We start from the raw sequence: 18,256 nt of genomic DNA, 5'->3' as shown, positions 1-18,256 counted from the left end.
CAACAGTGTTGCAATCATTCTTGCCCTTAGAGCTCCATCTAGTGTTCTTTTGAATACATTGCTGGAAAGGGGGGAAATCAGTTGGATGACTTCCTCACACATTTTTATCTCAAAATCAGCTTCTTCATCAAAGCACATATAACCTAGACAAACATGTGTCTTTCTACTGATTCCTCATGTGGTTCAAGAGTATTTAAAGGTGCACTGTGGATTTTTTTGGGGGAAGAATAACTAGATCTTCATTGACTGATTTTCTTCTTATTTCTTAAACAAACTAAAACAAACTTTCCGCCATTTTCTTGACTGAATAAACTGAATTAACAAACTGACCTTAAAACACAACTCAAATTCACACTAGTACTTCATTTATATATGCCAGACACTGCTAACTTTTTTCATGGCTTTAAACAGTCTTCTAGGGACCTTATTTTCCCCTAAGAACAGCTCAGTTTTTCATCCATGGAAAAAATAAATATTTTTGAGTCTGACTTTAATTTAATTTCTATCATGTTGAATATTATTTGGTTTTAATTTGTGCTTAAAATTTTCATTTCAACTATCTTATTTTCAAAACTTAAAGGAGACCTTTTATGTGTTTTCATTTTTTTTCTTATCTTCCTGTGTTTATATGGGTTCTTGTGCATGAAAGAATCTTGAATGGACAAACCAACAGAAGCCCCTTTCTCTTCAATTCAATTAATTTTAATAAAAAATTTGATTTGCATGTGGAGTAGTTTTACACAGGCTGAACAGCCTTTGGAACAAAAGTTGTTGAAAGATCCTATGTTGGCTGCACAGTGGGAGTGCTCTGACTGGCAGTCCAATGATTTTAGGAGATGCACGCGTGTCTGCAGAGCACACAGTAGCCCCATTCACGCTACAATTGAGTGCGGGGATCCTGCTCCAATTCTCCGCATCCTCTTCTGTGTGAAAGTCTCAGATGCGGTGAAGGGGAAGATTTCACTGCGCCTCTGTTGCGCCTTCAGAGGTAGCATCAGAGGCACAGCACTGGCGAACCGTACCTGTGTGGATGGATGAGCCGGCAGTGCAGAGCGGAGGCATGATGATCTGTTGATCTGTCGATCTGTGTTCCCAGTGTGATAACTAAACAGATCCTTCACTCAACAAAATAAGGAGAAATGTCCAACAAAGCAATGTTACATGCAGTGGCAGTTCTAGACCAGTTTTAATAGAGGGGCCAGGTTGGGGCTGGCTTTTTTGTTAGGGGGCACATACAACCCGGAAAAAAGGATAAATCCCTCATTCAGACAAAACAGTGTTTACAATTTCAGCAATTTTGATTGGGTAGTAAACTGCTGAGACACTTTATTTCTGCCTTTCCCTTCAGAACAAAATCATTGCAAGAAATCTGTCATTGTATTATTAATGCAAACTCCCTGTCAGGGGGGCCACAGGGGGGTCCAGACTCAGAGTTACGGGGGCACTGGCCCCTGTTGCCCCCCCCTAGAACCGCCCCTGGTTACATGACCAAACAACAGTAGCGTAGTAACTGGTGTCTTTGGCAACTTGTGTGAGGAAAAAAATAGATATAGGTGGAGAAGTATGTGTCACCCTGTCTGTCCTATAGACTCTTCATCACATTTCTGCCTGAATAACAGCGTCTGTCCTCGGCAAAAAACTTTAACTCACCAAGTGTTTGTCTCCTTTTACTATTGTGTTGTTGTAGTTACTCTCTTGAAATGGGCAGACCTCCTGACAGAGACTTCGGTGAACTTTCCTCCAGAAAACAGCCTCACCCCCACGCTAGTGAGGGAGTCAGACAGGGTCCAGTTTACTGATTGCGATTATGTAATTATGTAATCCGAAGTGAAAAACTTTACTTTGTCACTTTCCAGGATCTATGGTTGGTCAGGATCTCAATCACAACATATTATAACTACATCCAGATGATTATAAACAGACAGTGGGTACATGTATAGATTAACAAGAGGAAACATGTTGGAAAAAAACACAGAGACGCCATCATCATGACGCGTACCGTCACGCATCTTTTGGATCAGCAGTGCCAGCCTGCTTTGTGAATTAAACACTGGTTCGTCTTTATGCTGGAGCCGCTTTGCTCTGTGTGAACAAACAACGGCAGAGAATTGGCGATCCGATAATGCAGCGACTCTCTGTGAAAAGGGCTAGTGTCGCAGACTTCACACTTCCTGAAACAAATGGTCAGTAGTCCCACCTTCAATCCTGTGACATTTTAACATGACAGAACGTCACCATTTCACACATGTGAATAATCATTGTCTAATTGCTAGTTTGGCACAAAATGATTGATTTAGCACACCTGTTTTGAAGTTGATGTTAGCCGTGCTGGCTCAGGCCTGTGTCTGACTAATCAGAGCACACTTGGGATTGAGGGGGTCTTCCTGTCTTAAAGAGACAGGAGCTAAAACAGAGCATTTCAGACAGAGGTGGAATACATACAAATAATATTATGGCTCCAACAAGCTGAAAATGAGCATAATATGTCTTCGTTAAATTCAAAGTCAGTCTGTCTGTGGTTTTCTGTCCTAATTTCACCATGAAGTTAGGCATCTATTGAAATTGATGCTAAATATTTGTTTGTACAAATAAAGGTTTCTTTCCAATTGTCCAGCATTTGAGTCTCAAAAGGTGCAATCAGTTAAAGGGTCATGGTAAATTAACCATTTACTTGGTGTTTACTGCTCTGGTAAATAATTATGCGATAGAACAAAGAGAGTACATCATGCCTATGCTATACTTTCACTGGGGAACCAAGTCCTTTACAGTTTTATATGCTGCAGTTTAACAAAGTGTAAGGCGGATTGTAACTGGTGAGCATTTTATTTCAAACAAAGCTGCTGATTAGTGGCACCAGTCCAGCCAGTCAAAGTTCTGGGCCAGTTTCAGCTTCAGTTCTGCTGAAGATACAGTAGCATGTTGAAACTGAAAGTTTTGTTTAGTCATTAATTGCCCAAGCACTTAAACCTTTTCACCTTTTTATCATTTACATGAAAGAAAAGCAGCATCAGTGTTATGTAAACGCAGGCTTTATGCTGAAACTCTTATGATAGTCTTGTTGCAGTTCAGCAAAAAGCAGTAGTACTAGACTTGGAAAGTACAATTGTCCATGGCCAGGTGGCCTAAATTTAACACACTCTTCTCAGAGATTCAGATCTGTTCTCACTTCTGTAGTTTTACATCCTGGAATGTATTTACTATTTTGAGGAGAGGACTGTCTGAAGATAAAAATAAAAACTTCTCAAACCAGCGGTGTTTGTGCTTGACACTTCTTGTTTTCTTCTGTTGCGTGATATTCATTTTACAGTTGACTTTTCCTCTGAAAGAAATGGGGTATTATATCTTGTTGCAGTGTCCTACATTTCCCACTAGATGTTATCATTTAGACTGTTTCGGCCATCACCGAACTCTGCCTCCATTTGGGGTGCAACCGTTCCTGCCTGTCTAGCAGTCGGTGTGATTTCAGGATCCGGGTGCCACTCCCACCTCTTGGCCTGCGTGATCCTGATTGGAGCAGCACCTGGAACAGCACACCAATCCAGACGGAGAAATTGGCGAAAGTGGCAATAAATCTCTGACCAGCTTGTCAGTCGGGGCAGCTTTGCGTTCACTTGAGCAGCACGCCACTGTGTCTCTCGAAACTGTACCGATTTGATTTGATTGTGAATGAGGCACTAGTAAATTATCTGGGGACTGGGCCAGGTATAGTTAAAATTACAGTACTGATCCACCAAGTACACCTGGTTTTATGTTGCTTCCCTTTCCCCTAATGAGCTGGGTCTAACAAAGACTTATCTGATAGCACCTAACCATACACCAACAACCAACTTTTCTACCTTTTCACAAATGATTTATAGCTGCCTATCAACATGTCAAGTCATGGCAGGGTTTACCTGATTTCACTACACTTAAATGGACGACCATATCAACTCTGACATTACCTATAAACTCTGTTATTTATTTATTTTTTATGTTGTATAGATTCCAAGCAGGAGGGGAAAACCTTGGCCATCATTGAGTAAAATATTTATCTCACTCATTCCTTATAGGTCCGTATAAGTCTGTTTGTCTCCAAGAAAAGACGCACACCAAATAAGGCTGCTGTTAAACGGGAATCCCAGCATGTAATCAGTGAGAAAACGCCAAGGCTGTGAATGAACAGACACCTCAGAAAAACTGTGGGCATGATGAACCTTTTAGAGTTACCTGCAATATTATTATCTCAGATTTATTAGTCATTATGTTCTTTAAATGATAATGTGATAGAACATTGTGTTTGTCTGTCAAGCCCTTAAAACACACAAAGATTAATTGGCAAATAGCTTCTTTAGTAAGTCTTCTTATCTCTGCACACACACAAATACATAAATACCCATCATAATATCCACACATTAATAAGCCTGTGTTTAAATTAAACCTGCAATAAAAAAAAGAGGCGCTAGACATGGAAAATCACTGTGCATCAGCCTTGAACGTACAAATAATTGCCTCCATAACCGGTACTGTTAGAACTGGAAATGCTAGCTGCTGTGTGATCTCAGTATGACTCTGTTTGTGCTCTGGTGTGTGTGTGTGTGTGCGTGTGTGTGTGTGTGTGTGTGTGTGTGTGTGTGTGTGTGCGTGACTAATCCAGGCGAAAGACAACATGTATTATAAAGGAGTTGTGTAGTGTTGATAAGACTGGGTGGTTCAAACCAAACCTGGATTTTACTGGTTGTGGCTGACCTCACCTCACTTCTACCGGTAACTATATGCTCTTAGGTGAACCTATCCAGCCAATCACAGCAGGAGGAGTTGACTTTTTGGGAGGGAACATAAAAAAGAAAAAAATGTTTTGGTTGCTTTGTGGGTGACCAACTCAGAAACACTTTTGCTACATTTATGTTGCTTTTAATTGTATTGTTTTCTTTTTTTGCAATCTGTTCTGTGTCACATGTTGCTGTCACCTGTCTCATGTGCAGCATCATGATGCATGCACTCTGCATTTAGATTTAGATAAGATTTGTAAGTTAAAACATTCTGTGAATAAACGCTACATTTCTGCAAACGTTGTTGTTATTTTTATGTTAAACCTAACCTTTGCATATATCATATGCCACATAAGCCATCTGTCCAAGCTGCATGATGAAATTTCTGAAGGGGCGAGGCCTCTGCGCCACACTGTCGAGGCTGAGGGTTGTTTGCCCTGAGTGAAGACTGACAGGCAGCTCCTTGTTCTACGCTGGTGCTAATTCTGCCCTATTAGCAGTCTGGCGGTTGTCGTTACCTATCACCTTAACACCTCATATCTAAAGTACATGATTGACAGACCTTTTTTTGTAAGTTACCGTATGATGCAAGATCGTGTGAAATGAATCCTGTGAGGTTTATTTAGGGTAAAATATCCATGGACGTCGTCTAACGTAAACGCGGAAGTAAGGGCCGTCTTCCCCAATGGGTCCATGCGTGTCCCTTTGCCTCGTCCTATCAGAAAGTAGGCGTCAGTACACAGCAGCGTGTCATTGGATTAAAGTTTGTCCCCTCTATGTTACTCATATAAATAACAACAACTGAGATATGTGCTAGCATGTGGAGAGAATACCTGTCAGACAACTGTCTTGTTTTCAGACACATTTAAAGCAGCCAGTGCACTGAGTAACTCCTTTGTTTGGGGTGTAAGCTAGGAGAAAACACTGAGGCAGGTACAAGTAACGTCAGCAGGATGTCGGTCGACAGCGTGTTTAGGACCCGCTCTCTCGGTGTGGCCGCCGAGGGTCTTCCTGACCAATATGCCGACGGGAAAGCAGCAAAAGTCTGGGAGCTGTACATCGGAGACACGCAGAGTAGGACTCAGGAATACAAAAGCTGGGTGGTGTCATTGCTGAAAGAGCAAGCTGTGCGGAGCGTGCTGGATGTAGCCTGCGGAACAGGGTAATGTCAGGCAATGTGGCAGGTGGTGACATATCTCAGTTTGGGCTGGCGTGGCAGTAAAGGGCTCACCAAACTCCTTTAAAACTGTGTTAAATTTAGTGCATACCAATGTATATCAGCAAACTTCACACCTTTAGTGCAAACCTTTACAAATGTATAATATTTATACAACCGAATCGTTAATTCGGCGTGAGTTATATCTATCATCAAGTCTGTTATCCAAATGAAATAACTCACGGGGTTTTGATTTCATCTAGATACAGCGTTTTAATATGGAGTGATTGGTAAAATAAGACAGACATTTTAAAGTTTTAATGCCAAATTATGTGCATAGTTGACTATTAAAGAGTGTGCCCAATAGGAGACCGCACCCAATCGTGCCCAAGGTGTGTGGAACATGCCCGTCAAATTCAAATCTCTCAGTTACACTCCAGGTTTGTGAATGGGTGTCGCTGGTAATATAGAATAGTATAGAATTATTATGCAGCTCCATAGCAGAGTGATTTTGTGCGATTTGAATCCCTCCACTAAAATCGATTTTTTTTATTTTTTATTATCATACCATTAACTTTGTTATGCTCAGATAATTTATGTATTAAAATGCCCATTTTTTCTTCAGTTATATGTTGGATTATCTTTATCTTAATAGATAATCAAGCTAGATGGACTTTCCTGGTATTTCAACCCGCTGACCCTTTTACTCCGGACAAAATCCGGATTAGGCCAGGGAGTGATGAATGAAAGTGCAGAGTTGCACCAGCTTCTGTTTCACTTTTTACCTCCAGCAGCAGTTAGTGTATGGGACCATGAGCTGAGACAAGCTGAATCAAGTGTTTTTTATGTTATAACTACGAAGTTTTATATGGCTTAGACAAGATGTACGGTATTGTGTGCACAACAAGAAGCTGGCTGTGGGAACACCGTTGTGTATGAGAGCAGATACTGCGTTGATGAACCGGTTCTGGGTCACTGCAGGAAGTTTTGACTGGTTCCCTGTGAACTGTTTACCTCTGCTGATAGTCTATCTGTGCTCTGGGACATCATCAAGGCCACTGGGTGAACTCAGACAAGAAGAAAACATACATTAACCTGCCTGCCCCTCAGTTCACGTCAATAGGTCTTTTCATCTAGGCCAAATTGTGCAATATTATCATTGATTTTATTATTTCAGTATTTCAGTTTAGTTGACCCATCTGCAAAACGTGCTTGTGAAATGTGTGGGTTTTTTTTTTTTTAACCCACCTAAAACAGTCTTTACAGCCACTTCCATTTGAGTCATAAATACAAGGGACCCAATAATCTTATCTTTGATACCCTGCTTCAGTCAACAGAGCACTAATTTGGCATCTCACAAATAAATGTTGTAAAAGCTTCTTATCTCAAAGAGCACTGGCTGGTGTGAGGTGTTCATTCAGTATGGAGAAAGTCAGCGCATAGACTCTGACCCCATTCCATAGTGGCACGACCATCTGGGGCGATGAAAACAAACACGCTCGTAGTGGAATGAGGTTACCCGAACTGCCTCACTAATTTGGCTGTCTAAATGTGACGCAAGGCTTTCCAGTTGTTTTGTCATCAGACTTGGAGTCACCTTATGCAAGAGCTGCAGATCACCCCTGCAATTAAAGAATTAATCATTATGACTTGCAGAATAATTTCCTTTGTTCAAAACCAAAGAGGATTTGGGCTTTGGCTTTTGTTTTGCCTTGAGATTTATGTTGCATAATTTCAAGTAAATCAAAGCTTGTAGGGAATGTTTCCCTAACCTCAAGTATGGGGTTTAATTTGAGCTGCAATTTGAGCTATATATACTGTATAGTCTTACTGCACACGGACTGTTGTTGTCTGTATTTTTTTTTTATTACATATTTCTTTGCTGTTGCACTTATCCAGTTGTTTATCAGTGCGGTGTTCTACGTTAAACCAGGTAATCAGCCAATAAATCTGGCTCCTGTGCAGCTCCTGCTTATTTTTCAACCTGAAAAGTGAATCAGTTTGATTTTGTCAGTGGAAATGTTCTTCCATCTTAATTTAACATGAGCCCACAACTAGTTAGTTTGGAAAAAGTTGTGTGTGTCTTTACATAAGACACTTCAGACTGTGTTTTGGCCTGGGTTCATGCTGTTGCTCTGCAATGCTTTCTAAGCATTCAGAGCTACTCTTGATTGAATACCAGCCACCTCTTAATTCTTGTAAAACATGAAGATGTTGAAGCCATACTCACTCTTGACAAACTGCATTGCTGTTCAAAGATGAGTAGAGTTAAATCACTGGAATGTTGCTATATTTTTCTTATTTTTCAGGCAAAATGAAAGGAAAGTATCTCTTGAGACCCATCAGTCTCATCACAGCATTCTAGTCATATTGCTTCAGAAACAAGATAAAGTCAGTAAAAGTCACCATTGATATACATTTTAGAAATGCTTGTCTCCTATTGCTGTATCAGCAGTGCTTCTGAGGTCCTGCTGCTGTTTTCTACAGAACGTGTGTTCACAGGGCATGTGTTGTTTATTTTGCAGAGTTGATTCGATTATGCTGGTGGAGGAGGGGTTTAATATGGTCAGCGTGGATGCCAGCGACAAAATGCTCAAGTATGCACTGAAGTCAAGATGGGATAGAAGAAAAGAGCCAGCGTTTGACAAGTGGGGTAAGTCATGTTTGATTTAGTTTGAGAATTCTATTTTAAATCCCTGTATTCCCATATTCTTTCATTCCTGCCATGTTCATCAGGTGGTGTCTAGGGATGAACAGATGGTTTTGTGTTATTGGCTGATACCAGTGCTGATTACTAGATTTCTAAATTTTAGAAGAACCAGTAATGCAAAGTAACCAAGTACAGTTTATTCAAGTGCTTTCCTCAAAGCTACTGCAAGGAGTTTTTAAAAACAGAATTTTTAAGTCTCAATTTAATACTTAGGCATCTACATGACACGTACGTAGTTGCAGTGATTAGTATGTAGCCAGTTAAAAAGAAGCAGAAGATTTTTATTTAGATAATTACATTCTTGACATTTTGTTTTTTGGTGGTTTGATTTTGATAGTGGAAACACTACCACAGGGGCCTCCTAAATCAACAATATACCAAAGTATAATTTGTGTTCCATTTTTTGCTACTATATACTACTTCTGCTACTTTTGTAGAATATTATATTTTGGAAGCAAATATTGTTCTTCCATTACATTTATTTGATAACTTTAGTTACTAGTTACTTTGCAGATTTAGATTATTCAGTGTTGACAGGCTATTATTTGTGATGTGTAAAACAGGGCAATGAGTGAAACTACAGAGCAATACAGACATAATATTGTAGTTTGTCCAATTGCCAACTTCAAAACAAAGAACTTATGATAAATGTGTAAAACAGTTACTTAAAACATTACTTGAATCTTGTAGGCAAGAAAAAGTATCCTCTCATCACGATACAGAAATAGGATATAGAGGTAATTAAAATGCATTTTGTTATTGTTCTCTTAGGTTATTCCAAGGTAAAGGTGTTTTTAAATTAATTGATTTTAACGTAATTTATTTTACCTGCAATTGGACAAAAAACACAGATTTTGGTAGTTGGAAAAATGCTGCATATTGGATCCAATAACCGGCCAAGCCAGCACTCAGTCTATTTCTGATGACGTTCTCCTGTTTTCTTGACCATTCTTTTCTATCTTATCCTCAGTGATCGAAGAGGCCAACTGGTTGACGTTACAAGAAGATATTCAGAAACCAGGACCTGGCTTTGATGCTGTTATCTGCCTCGGCAACTCATTCGCCCATTTACCAGACTTTAAAGGTGAGAGATAAAGGGACAGCTCAACCAATGACCAGTTTTTCCAATCATCTCTTTCATATCGTTCTTTCTCTGAATTCTGGATCACAGTCGCAACCAAATATCTGTCCCTGAATTGATGCTTGACCACAAACCACCAACATCAAGCCACTAAACTATCATTTAGTTGATTGTGCATGATCATGTTGGTGATGTTGTTTTGCTCTCAGGGGACCAGAGTGACCAAAAGTTGGCCCTTCAGAACATTGCCAGTATGGTTAGACCAGGTGGGATCCTCATCATTGACCACCGTAACTATGACTACATCCTGGAGACTGGCCGGGCGCCACAAGGCAAAAATATCTACTATAAGGTAACAACTTGATGACTTTTGTTACAGAGCGTCTAAGTTGACATGTAGAGAGATCATTTTGTATCAGACCCAACCTCATTACCTGAATTTCTGCTGCAATCTTTCTAATTAATCTTTTACACTTGCAGCGTAGCACACAATCATTGTAGTTCTGCATGTAAAAACAGATGAAAAATACCCTTCAGGTCTACATGTGTACAGCATGAGTAAAACATGAGCCTGTGTAGAGAGCTGTATTGATTCAAAAGGAAGCATTTTTGGTCTATTAGACACCTGAGATGGAGAATTGAAATCACAGCTCGTGTGTACAGTAAGGTGTGCTTTAGGTCACAGCTGGTGTAGTGTTTTATGATTAGACCGTTAAAGGTGCGATAGCAAGCAGTCCGGGCTGGGAGTTCAGATAACTGAGGGAGTGTTGGTGTTTTTTACCACTGGCACAAAGGCTTTGAATCCAGGATAGCTTAGGTCTAGCTGGTTAGCATGCTAACTTCATTATATACAGTGTATTTGCAGAACAATACATAGTAATCATAACATCAGAACTGTTATTACATTCTTTTACTAATTTTTTTAAATTTTTGTGTTTTCAACGAAGAGTTCCCTCTTAGCATGAACCCTATAGTGGTTTCATCTTCTTTTATCTGTTGCTTAAACCACATTTAAGGTGTATTTGGTCAAACTATTCATCAAACTCTGGTTGGCTGGTTTTTGTTTGTGGGCAGCCAGAGGGGGATCCCTGGCAGTAAAACTCTGTCAAATGAGATGAATCAGTCGGTGGCGACAGTAACTTGATTAAATTGTGGTGTTGCTTGTTGTTTTGTTGAAGGCGTCCTGGTGCATTGACTGTTTGGAGTAAAAAGCCAAGAATCCACTGGTGCATTTACTTGCTTTTTTTCTAGCCATTTTGACCATATACAGTAGTAGTTGCTGTTATTTCATACACTGATATGTGAAACAGCCCATTCAAAATACTACATTTTTGGAAAGAAAAAGTGAAATGCATTACAAGCTTGTAAGAAACAACTTAAAAAACTAAAGAGGAGAAGCATTAGCCTGAGCAGCGCATAAAGAGACAGTTTTTAATCTTACTGCACTTCCTGGCGTGTCACTGCTTTGTGGGGAGGAGTTGAGCAGACAGTATTGTTCATGTATGGTTAATTTACACCATCAATGGCAACAGCTGAGACCTAAATCTCTATTCAGAGCCTGACGGATATTGAGAGATTTACGATGAAGGTGGCCCCTGAGAAACGGAAGGAAATGTTCATGGAATTGGTTTTAAGAGTGTTTTGGTGCATAGAGGGAAACACGGAGGACTGAGGAAGAAAAGCTGTTTAGGAATAATATGGAAAGATAAGTGTTTATATATGCGAGTTAAAATTATGTGTAGCATCAGCTTTATAAATATTCATTATATACATAATGTACTATAATAGCAGTTCTTCTAGTTCAGACATCTAAAGTTGAATTAAACAAGCCATCGTATTATATAGAAATATAAAGACAGAACAGCAGGTGCCATCAACAATGAGCCATATTTAATTCACATAATTTTCCTCCAAACAACTTCCATATTATTGAATCCAGCCAAAGGAGGACTATCCAGCTGGAAGGCCTAAATATGAAGACTAAGTTAACAGTCGCTCGCTACAGCAAAATCCTCTTCTGATGCCTCTGTAGTCCCACAGTCTGCTCTCGTGGTCCAGATCACTCTGCTCACTGGTGGTCTGCACTGCAGCAAAGAGGAAAAGTTATGAGAAGTATGTAGTGCTTAATACCCATCAATATATTTTATACATGTGCTTGTGTGTTTTCTTGCAGAGTGATCTAACTCAGGACATCTCTACCTCAGTTCTGTGGGTCAACAATAAGCCTCATATGATCACTCTGGACTACACTATTCAGGTGCCCAAGGCTGCCCTCCACAATCTTCCTGAAGTCAGGTAGGTCAGAAGTATAAATAAAAGAAATGGCACTATGAAAATGCATCATCAGCTTTTTTTCAGTATATTCACACATTTCTCATTTATTTGATGAGTGAAGGATCTGTTAAGTAGTCAGACTGTGAACACCATCAGACGACACACCCCTCTTCCATAATGTGGGCTTTTCCATTCACACAGACGCCATCCCTCCTCGACGGTGGCTCAAAGCCAGAGTGAAACTGACTCCCCTCTCCGCATCTGTAACTTTTAAACAGACGGCAAGGCGGAGTATAGGCGCATTATTCCGGCAGTGTGAATGGGGCCAAAGATACCTCTGATGATTTCTTCTATTCTTATTTCCTTGTTGTTCAGTCATTGTTAGCAATGTAACAATACAAAAAAATCACAGTATGGTGTCATCATGTTATTTAAAGGCCTTGTGTTTTGTGTTGTGTGTGTTTTGCATACAGTATGCTATTTGTCATACACTCAGGGAACACTTTTCAAGGACATGTCAGACACAATAAGAAGTACATTTATTCAGTGGTTGGAGGTGTTGTAATGTGTGCATGCTCTGTTTGTCCTCTGCAGTAAATTCCGTCTGTCCTACTATCCTCATTGTCTGGAGAGCTTCAAAGGTTTGCTGAACGAGGCCTTCGGTGGCAAAATGGAGCACAGCGTCTATGGAGATTTCAAGACATACGTACCTGGCCAGTCCCAGGCCCCGTGCTACTTCATCCACGTCTGTAAGAAGACGGCATAAGAAGAGCACAGCCAAACAACATGCTACACGCACAGACAAAGCAAAATAATAGCTCTGTTCTCTCATGTTTCGACAGTACGTCAGATTCCGCCAAATTATATTCGAATATGTCTTAAAAATATTCTAATCTAAAAAAATTATAATTAAGGTTTAGGATTTTTTCTTTTAAGAATGCTGGAAAGAGTTTGGTAAATTGACTGACTGTATGGTCAAATGATGACCACATGGGCACTAAAGTCATCCTGATAGTGACGTAGTGCAGTGTCAGTAGCTATCTGGTTTGATTTTCATTATGTCAGAAAATATATTGACTGTGCATTTTATGAATCTTGAATCATTTTAAAATGTTGAATGCTAAAATGTTAAAGCAGCAAAGTTTCCTTGACTTTGCCAGAAGACATTTGTTGATTCTCATATCTTTTTTGGTAAAAAAGAGAAAAAAAAAAAAAACACATTGTGTTCCTTGATATCCAAAACAGTAACTCATCTAAAAAGGTCAAACCAAGTTTAGAAATATATTCCAAATATATCAGAGCATTGTTTTACCCACATCTGGTATCTTCACAATGCCCTGCTTTTGTGTTTGTCTTGTTACCTCCCTGCCTCCTTCCTTTCTGAACTCTGATATCCACACAGATCATGATGCTGTACATTACTGGTATTCCTCATGTTGGGAAATGTGACAGTGACACAGAGTGCTAAGATATATTCTTAGGCAGTTGTTTTTGAAAGTATACCACATGAGTCTTAAAAACACAGAACATCTGTTTTCTGTGTCTCTATGCTTATCTTTTATATTTTTGAGCTGGAAAAGTAAAAAAGGCTGATCTTATTCTGGCCTTTCTTTAAATTCAGACACATCTGTGAAAGGCACAGCGCAATGGCAGTTTTGATATTTCAATTCATTACTTATATTTATGACAATTCCCCCAAGATTGTAAATCATCTCGACACCTTAAAGGCTTGTTTAACCTGTTTGGACTATCACACTGGCTGTCAATCCAGTCAAGGTCCCTCCACCTTGAAGTGTCCTTGACTACCTCACAAAATCCCCTTCAACTCCAGAGCTAATTGACCGCCAATCTCTCTGAAGCTGAAAAACGGATCAAGATTTTCCACTAAAGCCTGCTCTTGAGAGAAATTCCTCAAAGCTTCTTATACTTGATTTTTTTTAATGTGGCATTGTTGTTTTCTTTAACTGTTTTGTAGGTTCACGTATTTTGTAAGTTCTTACTTTATTGGAGCCAAGAAAAGCCTTTACGTTTTCTAGTCAACACACCAGAAGTTTGTGTCAGCCAATAAAAACTAATGTCCTATTGAGGATTCATCCAAATCTACCAACAGGAGAAAATAATAGTGTGACTCTAGGATGGGTTAAGCAAGAAAAAAGCATTTAAATTGTAACAACCAAAGAACCTATTAAAGTGAAAAACTTTAATGTTATTCAATTGCACAGTCCATGTATCAGATAGTAATGAGAGAGATAGTCGAAGAATCATTTGTGCTCTACTATCCAAGTTCAAATCCATTTTGCTTTGATACCAAATTAAGAGTGTGTTTTTCCTCAGAGAGAGAAAGGAGCTCTGGCAGAGAATAGTCAAATATTATCACTACACCTGCTGTTTGCGGAAGCAAGACCACATGGTGCATTCAGATGTTGTGCCAGTGCCTCTTGTAGAACAAAATCTGCGGTAGTTTGTGATAGAGATCGGCATTAGCTGCAGAATGTGGAAAGATGGCTGAACATTTTTCACAACGGTCTTATGTTTCCTTTTCTTTTGAAGAACAAGTGTAAAAAAAATCATAACTGACTGATTATTCCATTCATTTTGCATGAAATAAAAAACTGAATAAGTTATCTGATGTTACATTTTTATTTAGTGTTGTTTTTCTGTTACATGACAGACAGATATGTGCATACAGTCAGATTTAGGATTCAATAGGAATCATACAGAATACATCATTTTTTAAAATAAACATACTGAGGGAAAATGGGAACAAATATTTTTTACATAGTTTGATGTTATATATAGGTGGGTTAAAATTGCTCATAATTCAACATCATATTGTAATATATTTGATGACCCAGTTTAAAAAGTTAACCGATCTGTGTCTCTAATCTTACAATGGAGTTTTGTCTGTATGACCTTATTTTGTACTAGGGAGTGTCACAATTCTCCATATCCACTATCCAATTTGATTTGATTCAATTTCGAATTAAACAATTTTAAAACATAAAAGACTTTAACATGTTAACTGTCACTTTCGATTTTGTACGGTATCAAGTGTGATATGACCTTCTCCTTGGTTCTGTGCAGGTGTTCAACTCCAGAGAAGGCAAAACAGCCCCAAATTTGAATATTCCCACCACCCATCACTACTTTACAACAAAAGCATGAGTTTCCTTTAATGGAAAAAAGCTACCAAGATTAGAATCCATGACTAGAATCCTGGCAGCTTATTTGCCACAATTGCTGTTCTTGTTTTTCTTTGAACATATGGTGAATGTGCGCAAGTAAGCGAGGGTGGAGAGAAAACAAGTAGAAGAGATTAGGAATGGCAGATCCCGCTTTTGATTTCAACAGTTGAAATTGAATGCTCATTTCGATTTTGATTTCTAAATTATGACACCTCTGTGTTGTACAGTACAAGAAATCATCACTCATAGTACTCTAACTACATACTGATATATCACAGAAGAAGAGCAAGATATGATGGTTAGAACCAGTCGAAAGTGAGAGCAAATACTAGTTTCAACAAAATGTCCTGAAACACAGGTTTCTCACCTTCAGTTTTCACTTTGTACCTTCATTGACAATAACATTAATGTAACATTTAAAAAGAGAAATTCACATTGAAAGCTAATATAACTGAAGATTTAACAATAAAGACAATATCTCAGTAAAACAAATACATGCAAATCAGGAACTGTTGTGTAAATCTTCCCGTCAGGCGTCATCAGCATCATTTCATCAGCTTTACATCTCATATTTGCATTTTAACCACACAAAAAATCTTTAGGTTCAGTGCAACCATATTTGCATGTGAGGATTTATACAATTGACATTAACCTGTAAATGGACATAAACGAGTTACTCATGCCATTAGACAAACAAGGGCTACCTCACTGCATCACTGGATGATTTAAAATACAAGTATTTCAGAATCCTGATTTTTATACGAGACACAACTGCTGAAAACTGTACTGTGTTGAAATCATTCCTAGACATTATATGATGTAGTTGCTGTGATACAGGTTTGACACAAGAGGGTGGTAGTAGATTACAAGCGACTCTTGAAACGCAGACAAAATCCCACAGATGAGGACCAGACTTCGTTAGTAAACCGCTGCTTTTGTCTTTTTGCATGAAAAAGTTTCATCATCATACCATTGTGAGTCTTAACTGACACTAACCAACTTTTGAACGACTCATTTAATTTTAATGACACTGGTCTGGTCTCACTTATGTGTATTGTGATTGCTAAACTGTTTGCATTCCTCCCTCAAGTCCCAGGGCCTTCACATTTGGTTTACATTCTCTTCCTTTACTTTTTTGTAAAGAATTGAAACCTGTAAGAACCAGCGTTTTTACCGCCTAGCTTTCTTTGTAGACTCTGCCGCAACACATTAAACTTCAAAGCACACTAGAAATTTCTTAACCCCACTGAAACATATAGCTTCTTCACTGTCTGACAGTTTGTCAGTGAGTGACATTTCCTGCCTCGTCCGTCTGACCTCCATACTTGAACTTGCTCACCATCATATAGCAAGGCTTCCCTGCAGCGGAGCTTCTGGAGCTCATCTCGTCTCATGTCTCCGAGGTATGCTATCAGACTCTGTGGTAGACAGCCGTGCAAGGAGCTGATACACAAACCAGATGTGAGAGCCGTTTGCCAGATGTGCCTGCGCCGCTTTGTTTTGCTGCAGTTAGGGGAGTCAAAGTGGTCAACTATGACTGGCTTTACTGGGGAGGATCGCTTTCACAGCACATCATTGGCCAAATCAAACAAAAACAGAGGGAGCTGAGAGAGACAGATTGGCATGAAAGAAGGAGATGAGAAATGATGATTCATAATGATCACTACAGAAGAGCCTTTGAAGGGGAGAAGAAGTTAACAGTTCTTACCATATGTTCTCGTTACAAAATCTTTTAGTAAGTTTGTTTTTAGGACCAAAACGATTTCCTTCGTTTACCACTCCACTTTGGATTTTCTTTCTCCGAGGTGGTGTGATCCAATCCTCAATACGTGATTTCAGAAACCTGCGGTATTTGTGACATGACTGACTGTTGTTTCGATACTCTATGAACACACCCAGTCACCCAGCTGTTAGATATTTTGTCTTTCTAAACTCTCTGTGGATGGTGGAACATTCCTGGGAAAGTGATAGAAAGCTACAGCAGTTTGTTTGGGGTTAATCTTCTGTAACGAGACTCGCATCTTGTTTAGCTCCAGAAGTCTGGAGAAATACAAGCACATTTTTTTATGGTTTAAAGGACACAATGTTCCCGAAACCTTTGATATTACTTTATGAATCATTTGTAGGTGCCTAACAATGATGTGACCAATATGTTGGAACTCACTGCTCTTTCTGTATTTCGTGAGAAACAAATGTTTATGTAGACTGTTTAAAGCTCTGTGAATTGATACATTTACTCAAACAGTGTATATGTTCTGTGTTAGGTGTTTAAACATAGTGACAAACCCCTCAGAGAATTGCCACTCGACTCTTCTGCTCCTCTCAGCTCTTCGTACCTGCCCAGCTCCAAACAACTAACCACCAAAATTTACTAGCAGGTGAATACAGTGGAACATTTATCTCCCAAATTTTTTCTTGAGAGTTGGAAAAGACTTAAACTGAGCCAAAAGAGTGAATATTAAATTTCATTTTGTCAGGTGATCATAAACATAACTCTAATTATATAGACTTAGACTTGGACAACTTTATTAATCCTTTGGGAGGTTCCCTCAAGGAAATTGAAGCTCCATGTCACACACAGCACTGTTACACACATATAGAGGATCAAGAAAGAAAAGACACCAAAGTACCCCACACCCATATAAAGATATGAAAAGATATGAAATAAATACAATATACTATACATAGACATATGTATATAATACATATAAGACGTAAATATAAATATCTAGATATATATAAGTATAAGTAATATAGATAATATAATATAAGCAGTTTAAGAAATATATTGTATAATATATATATGAAATAAATATACATATGCACATATATAAATATACATATAAAATAAATGTACATATAAATGAATAAATATAAAATAACACTGTAAGAATAGAAATATATATATATACACACACGTGTGTGTGTATATATACTAATGTAGTGCAGCAGAAATGATTCCTAAAACACAGAAATAAGTTAGCAATGGGTTCAGTTAGATACCTGAAATAAGGCTGGTGATCAACACAAGCAAGATATTTTTCACATTTTGTCCTTTACCATAAAATCTGTCAGTGAGTACCCCACATTTGAATTTTAAAA

The 18,256-nt window shown here is 38.7% G+C and overlaps 1 protein-coding gene across 1 annotated transcript; it reads left to right on the top strand.

Annotated features, from left to right (window-relative positions):
* Nucleotides 1–5,479: 5,479 nt before the first annotated feature.
* On the top strand, nt 5,480–14,593 carry gnmt (glycine N-methyltransferase). Its single transcript, XM_030391912.1, has 6 exons — nt 5,480–5,910; nt 8,430–8,557; nt 9,585–9,698; nt 9,905–10,047; nt 11,869–11,990; nt 12,564–14,593. Exons 1-6 carry the CDS (start codon nt 5,702–5,704, stop codon nt 12,733–12,735), a joined length of 888 nt encoding a protein of 295 aa, XP_030247772.1. The 5' UTR covers nt 5,480–5,701; the 3' UTR covers nt 12,736–14,593.
* Nucleotides 14,594–18,256: the final 3,663 nt, after the last annotated feature.

The sequence above is a fragment of the Sparus aurata genome, chromosome 16, assembly GCF_900880675.1.
Source record: "Sparus aurata chromosome 16, fSpaAur1.1, whole genome shotgun sequence".
NCBI lineage: Eukaryota > Metazoa > Chordata > Actinopteri > Spariformes > Sparidae > Sparus > Sparus aurata.
Note: the sequence above shows the minus strand (reverse complement) of the source record. Positions and strands in the feature narration are given on the sequence as shown.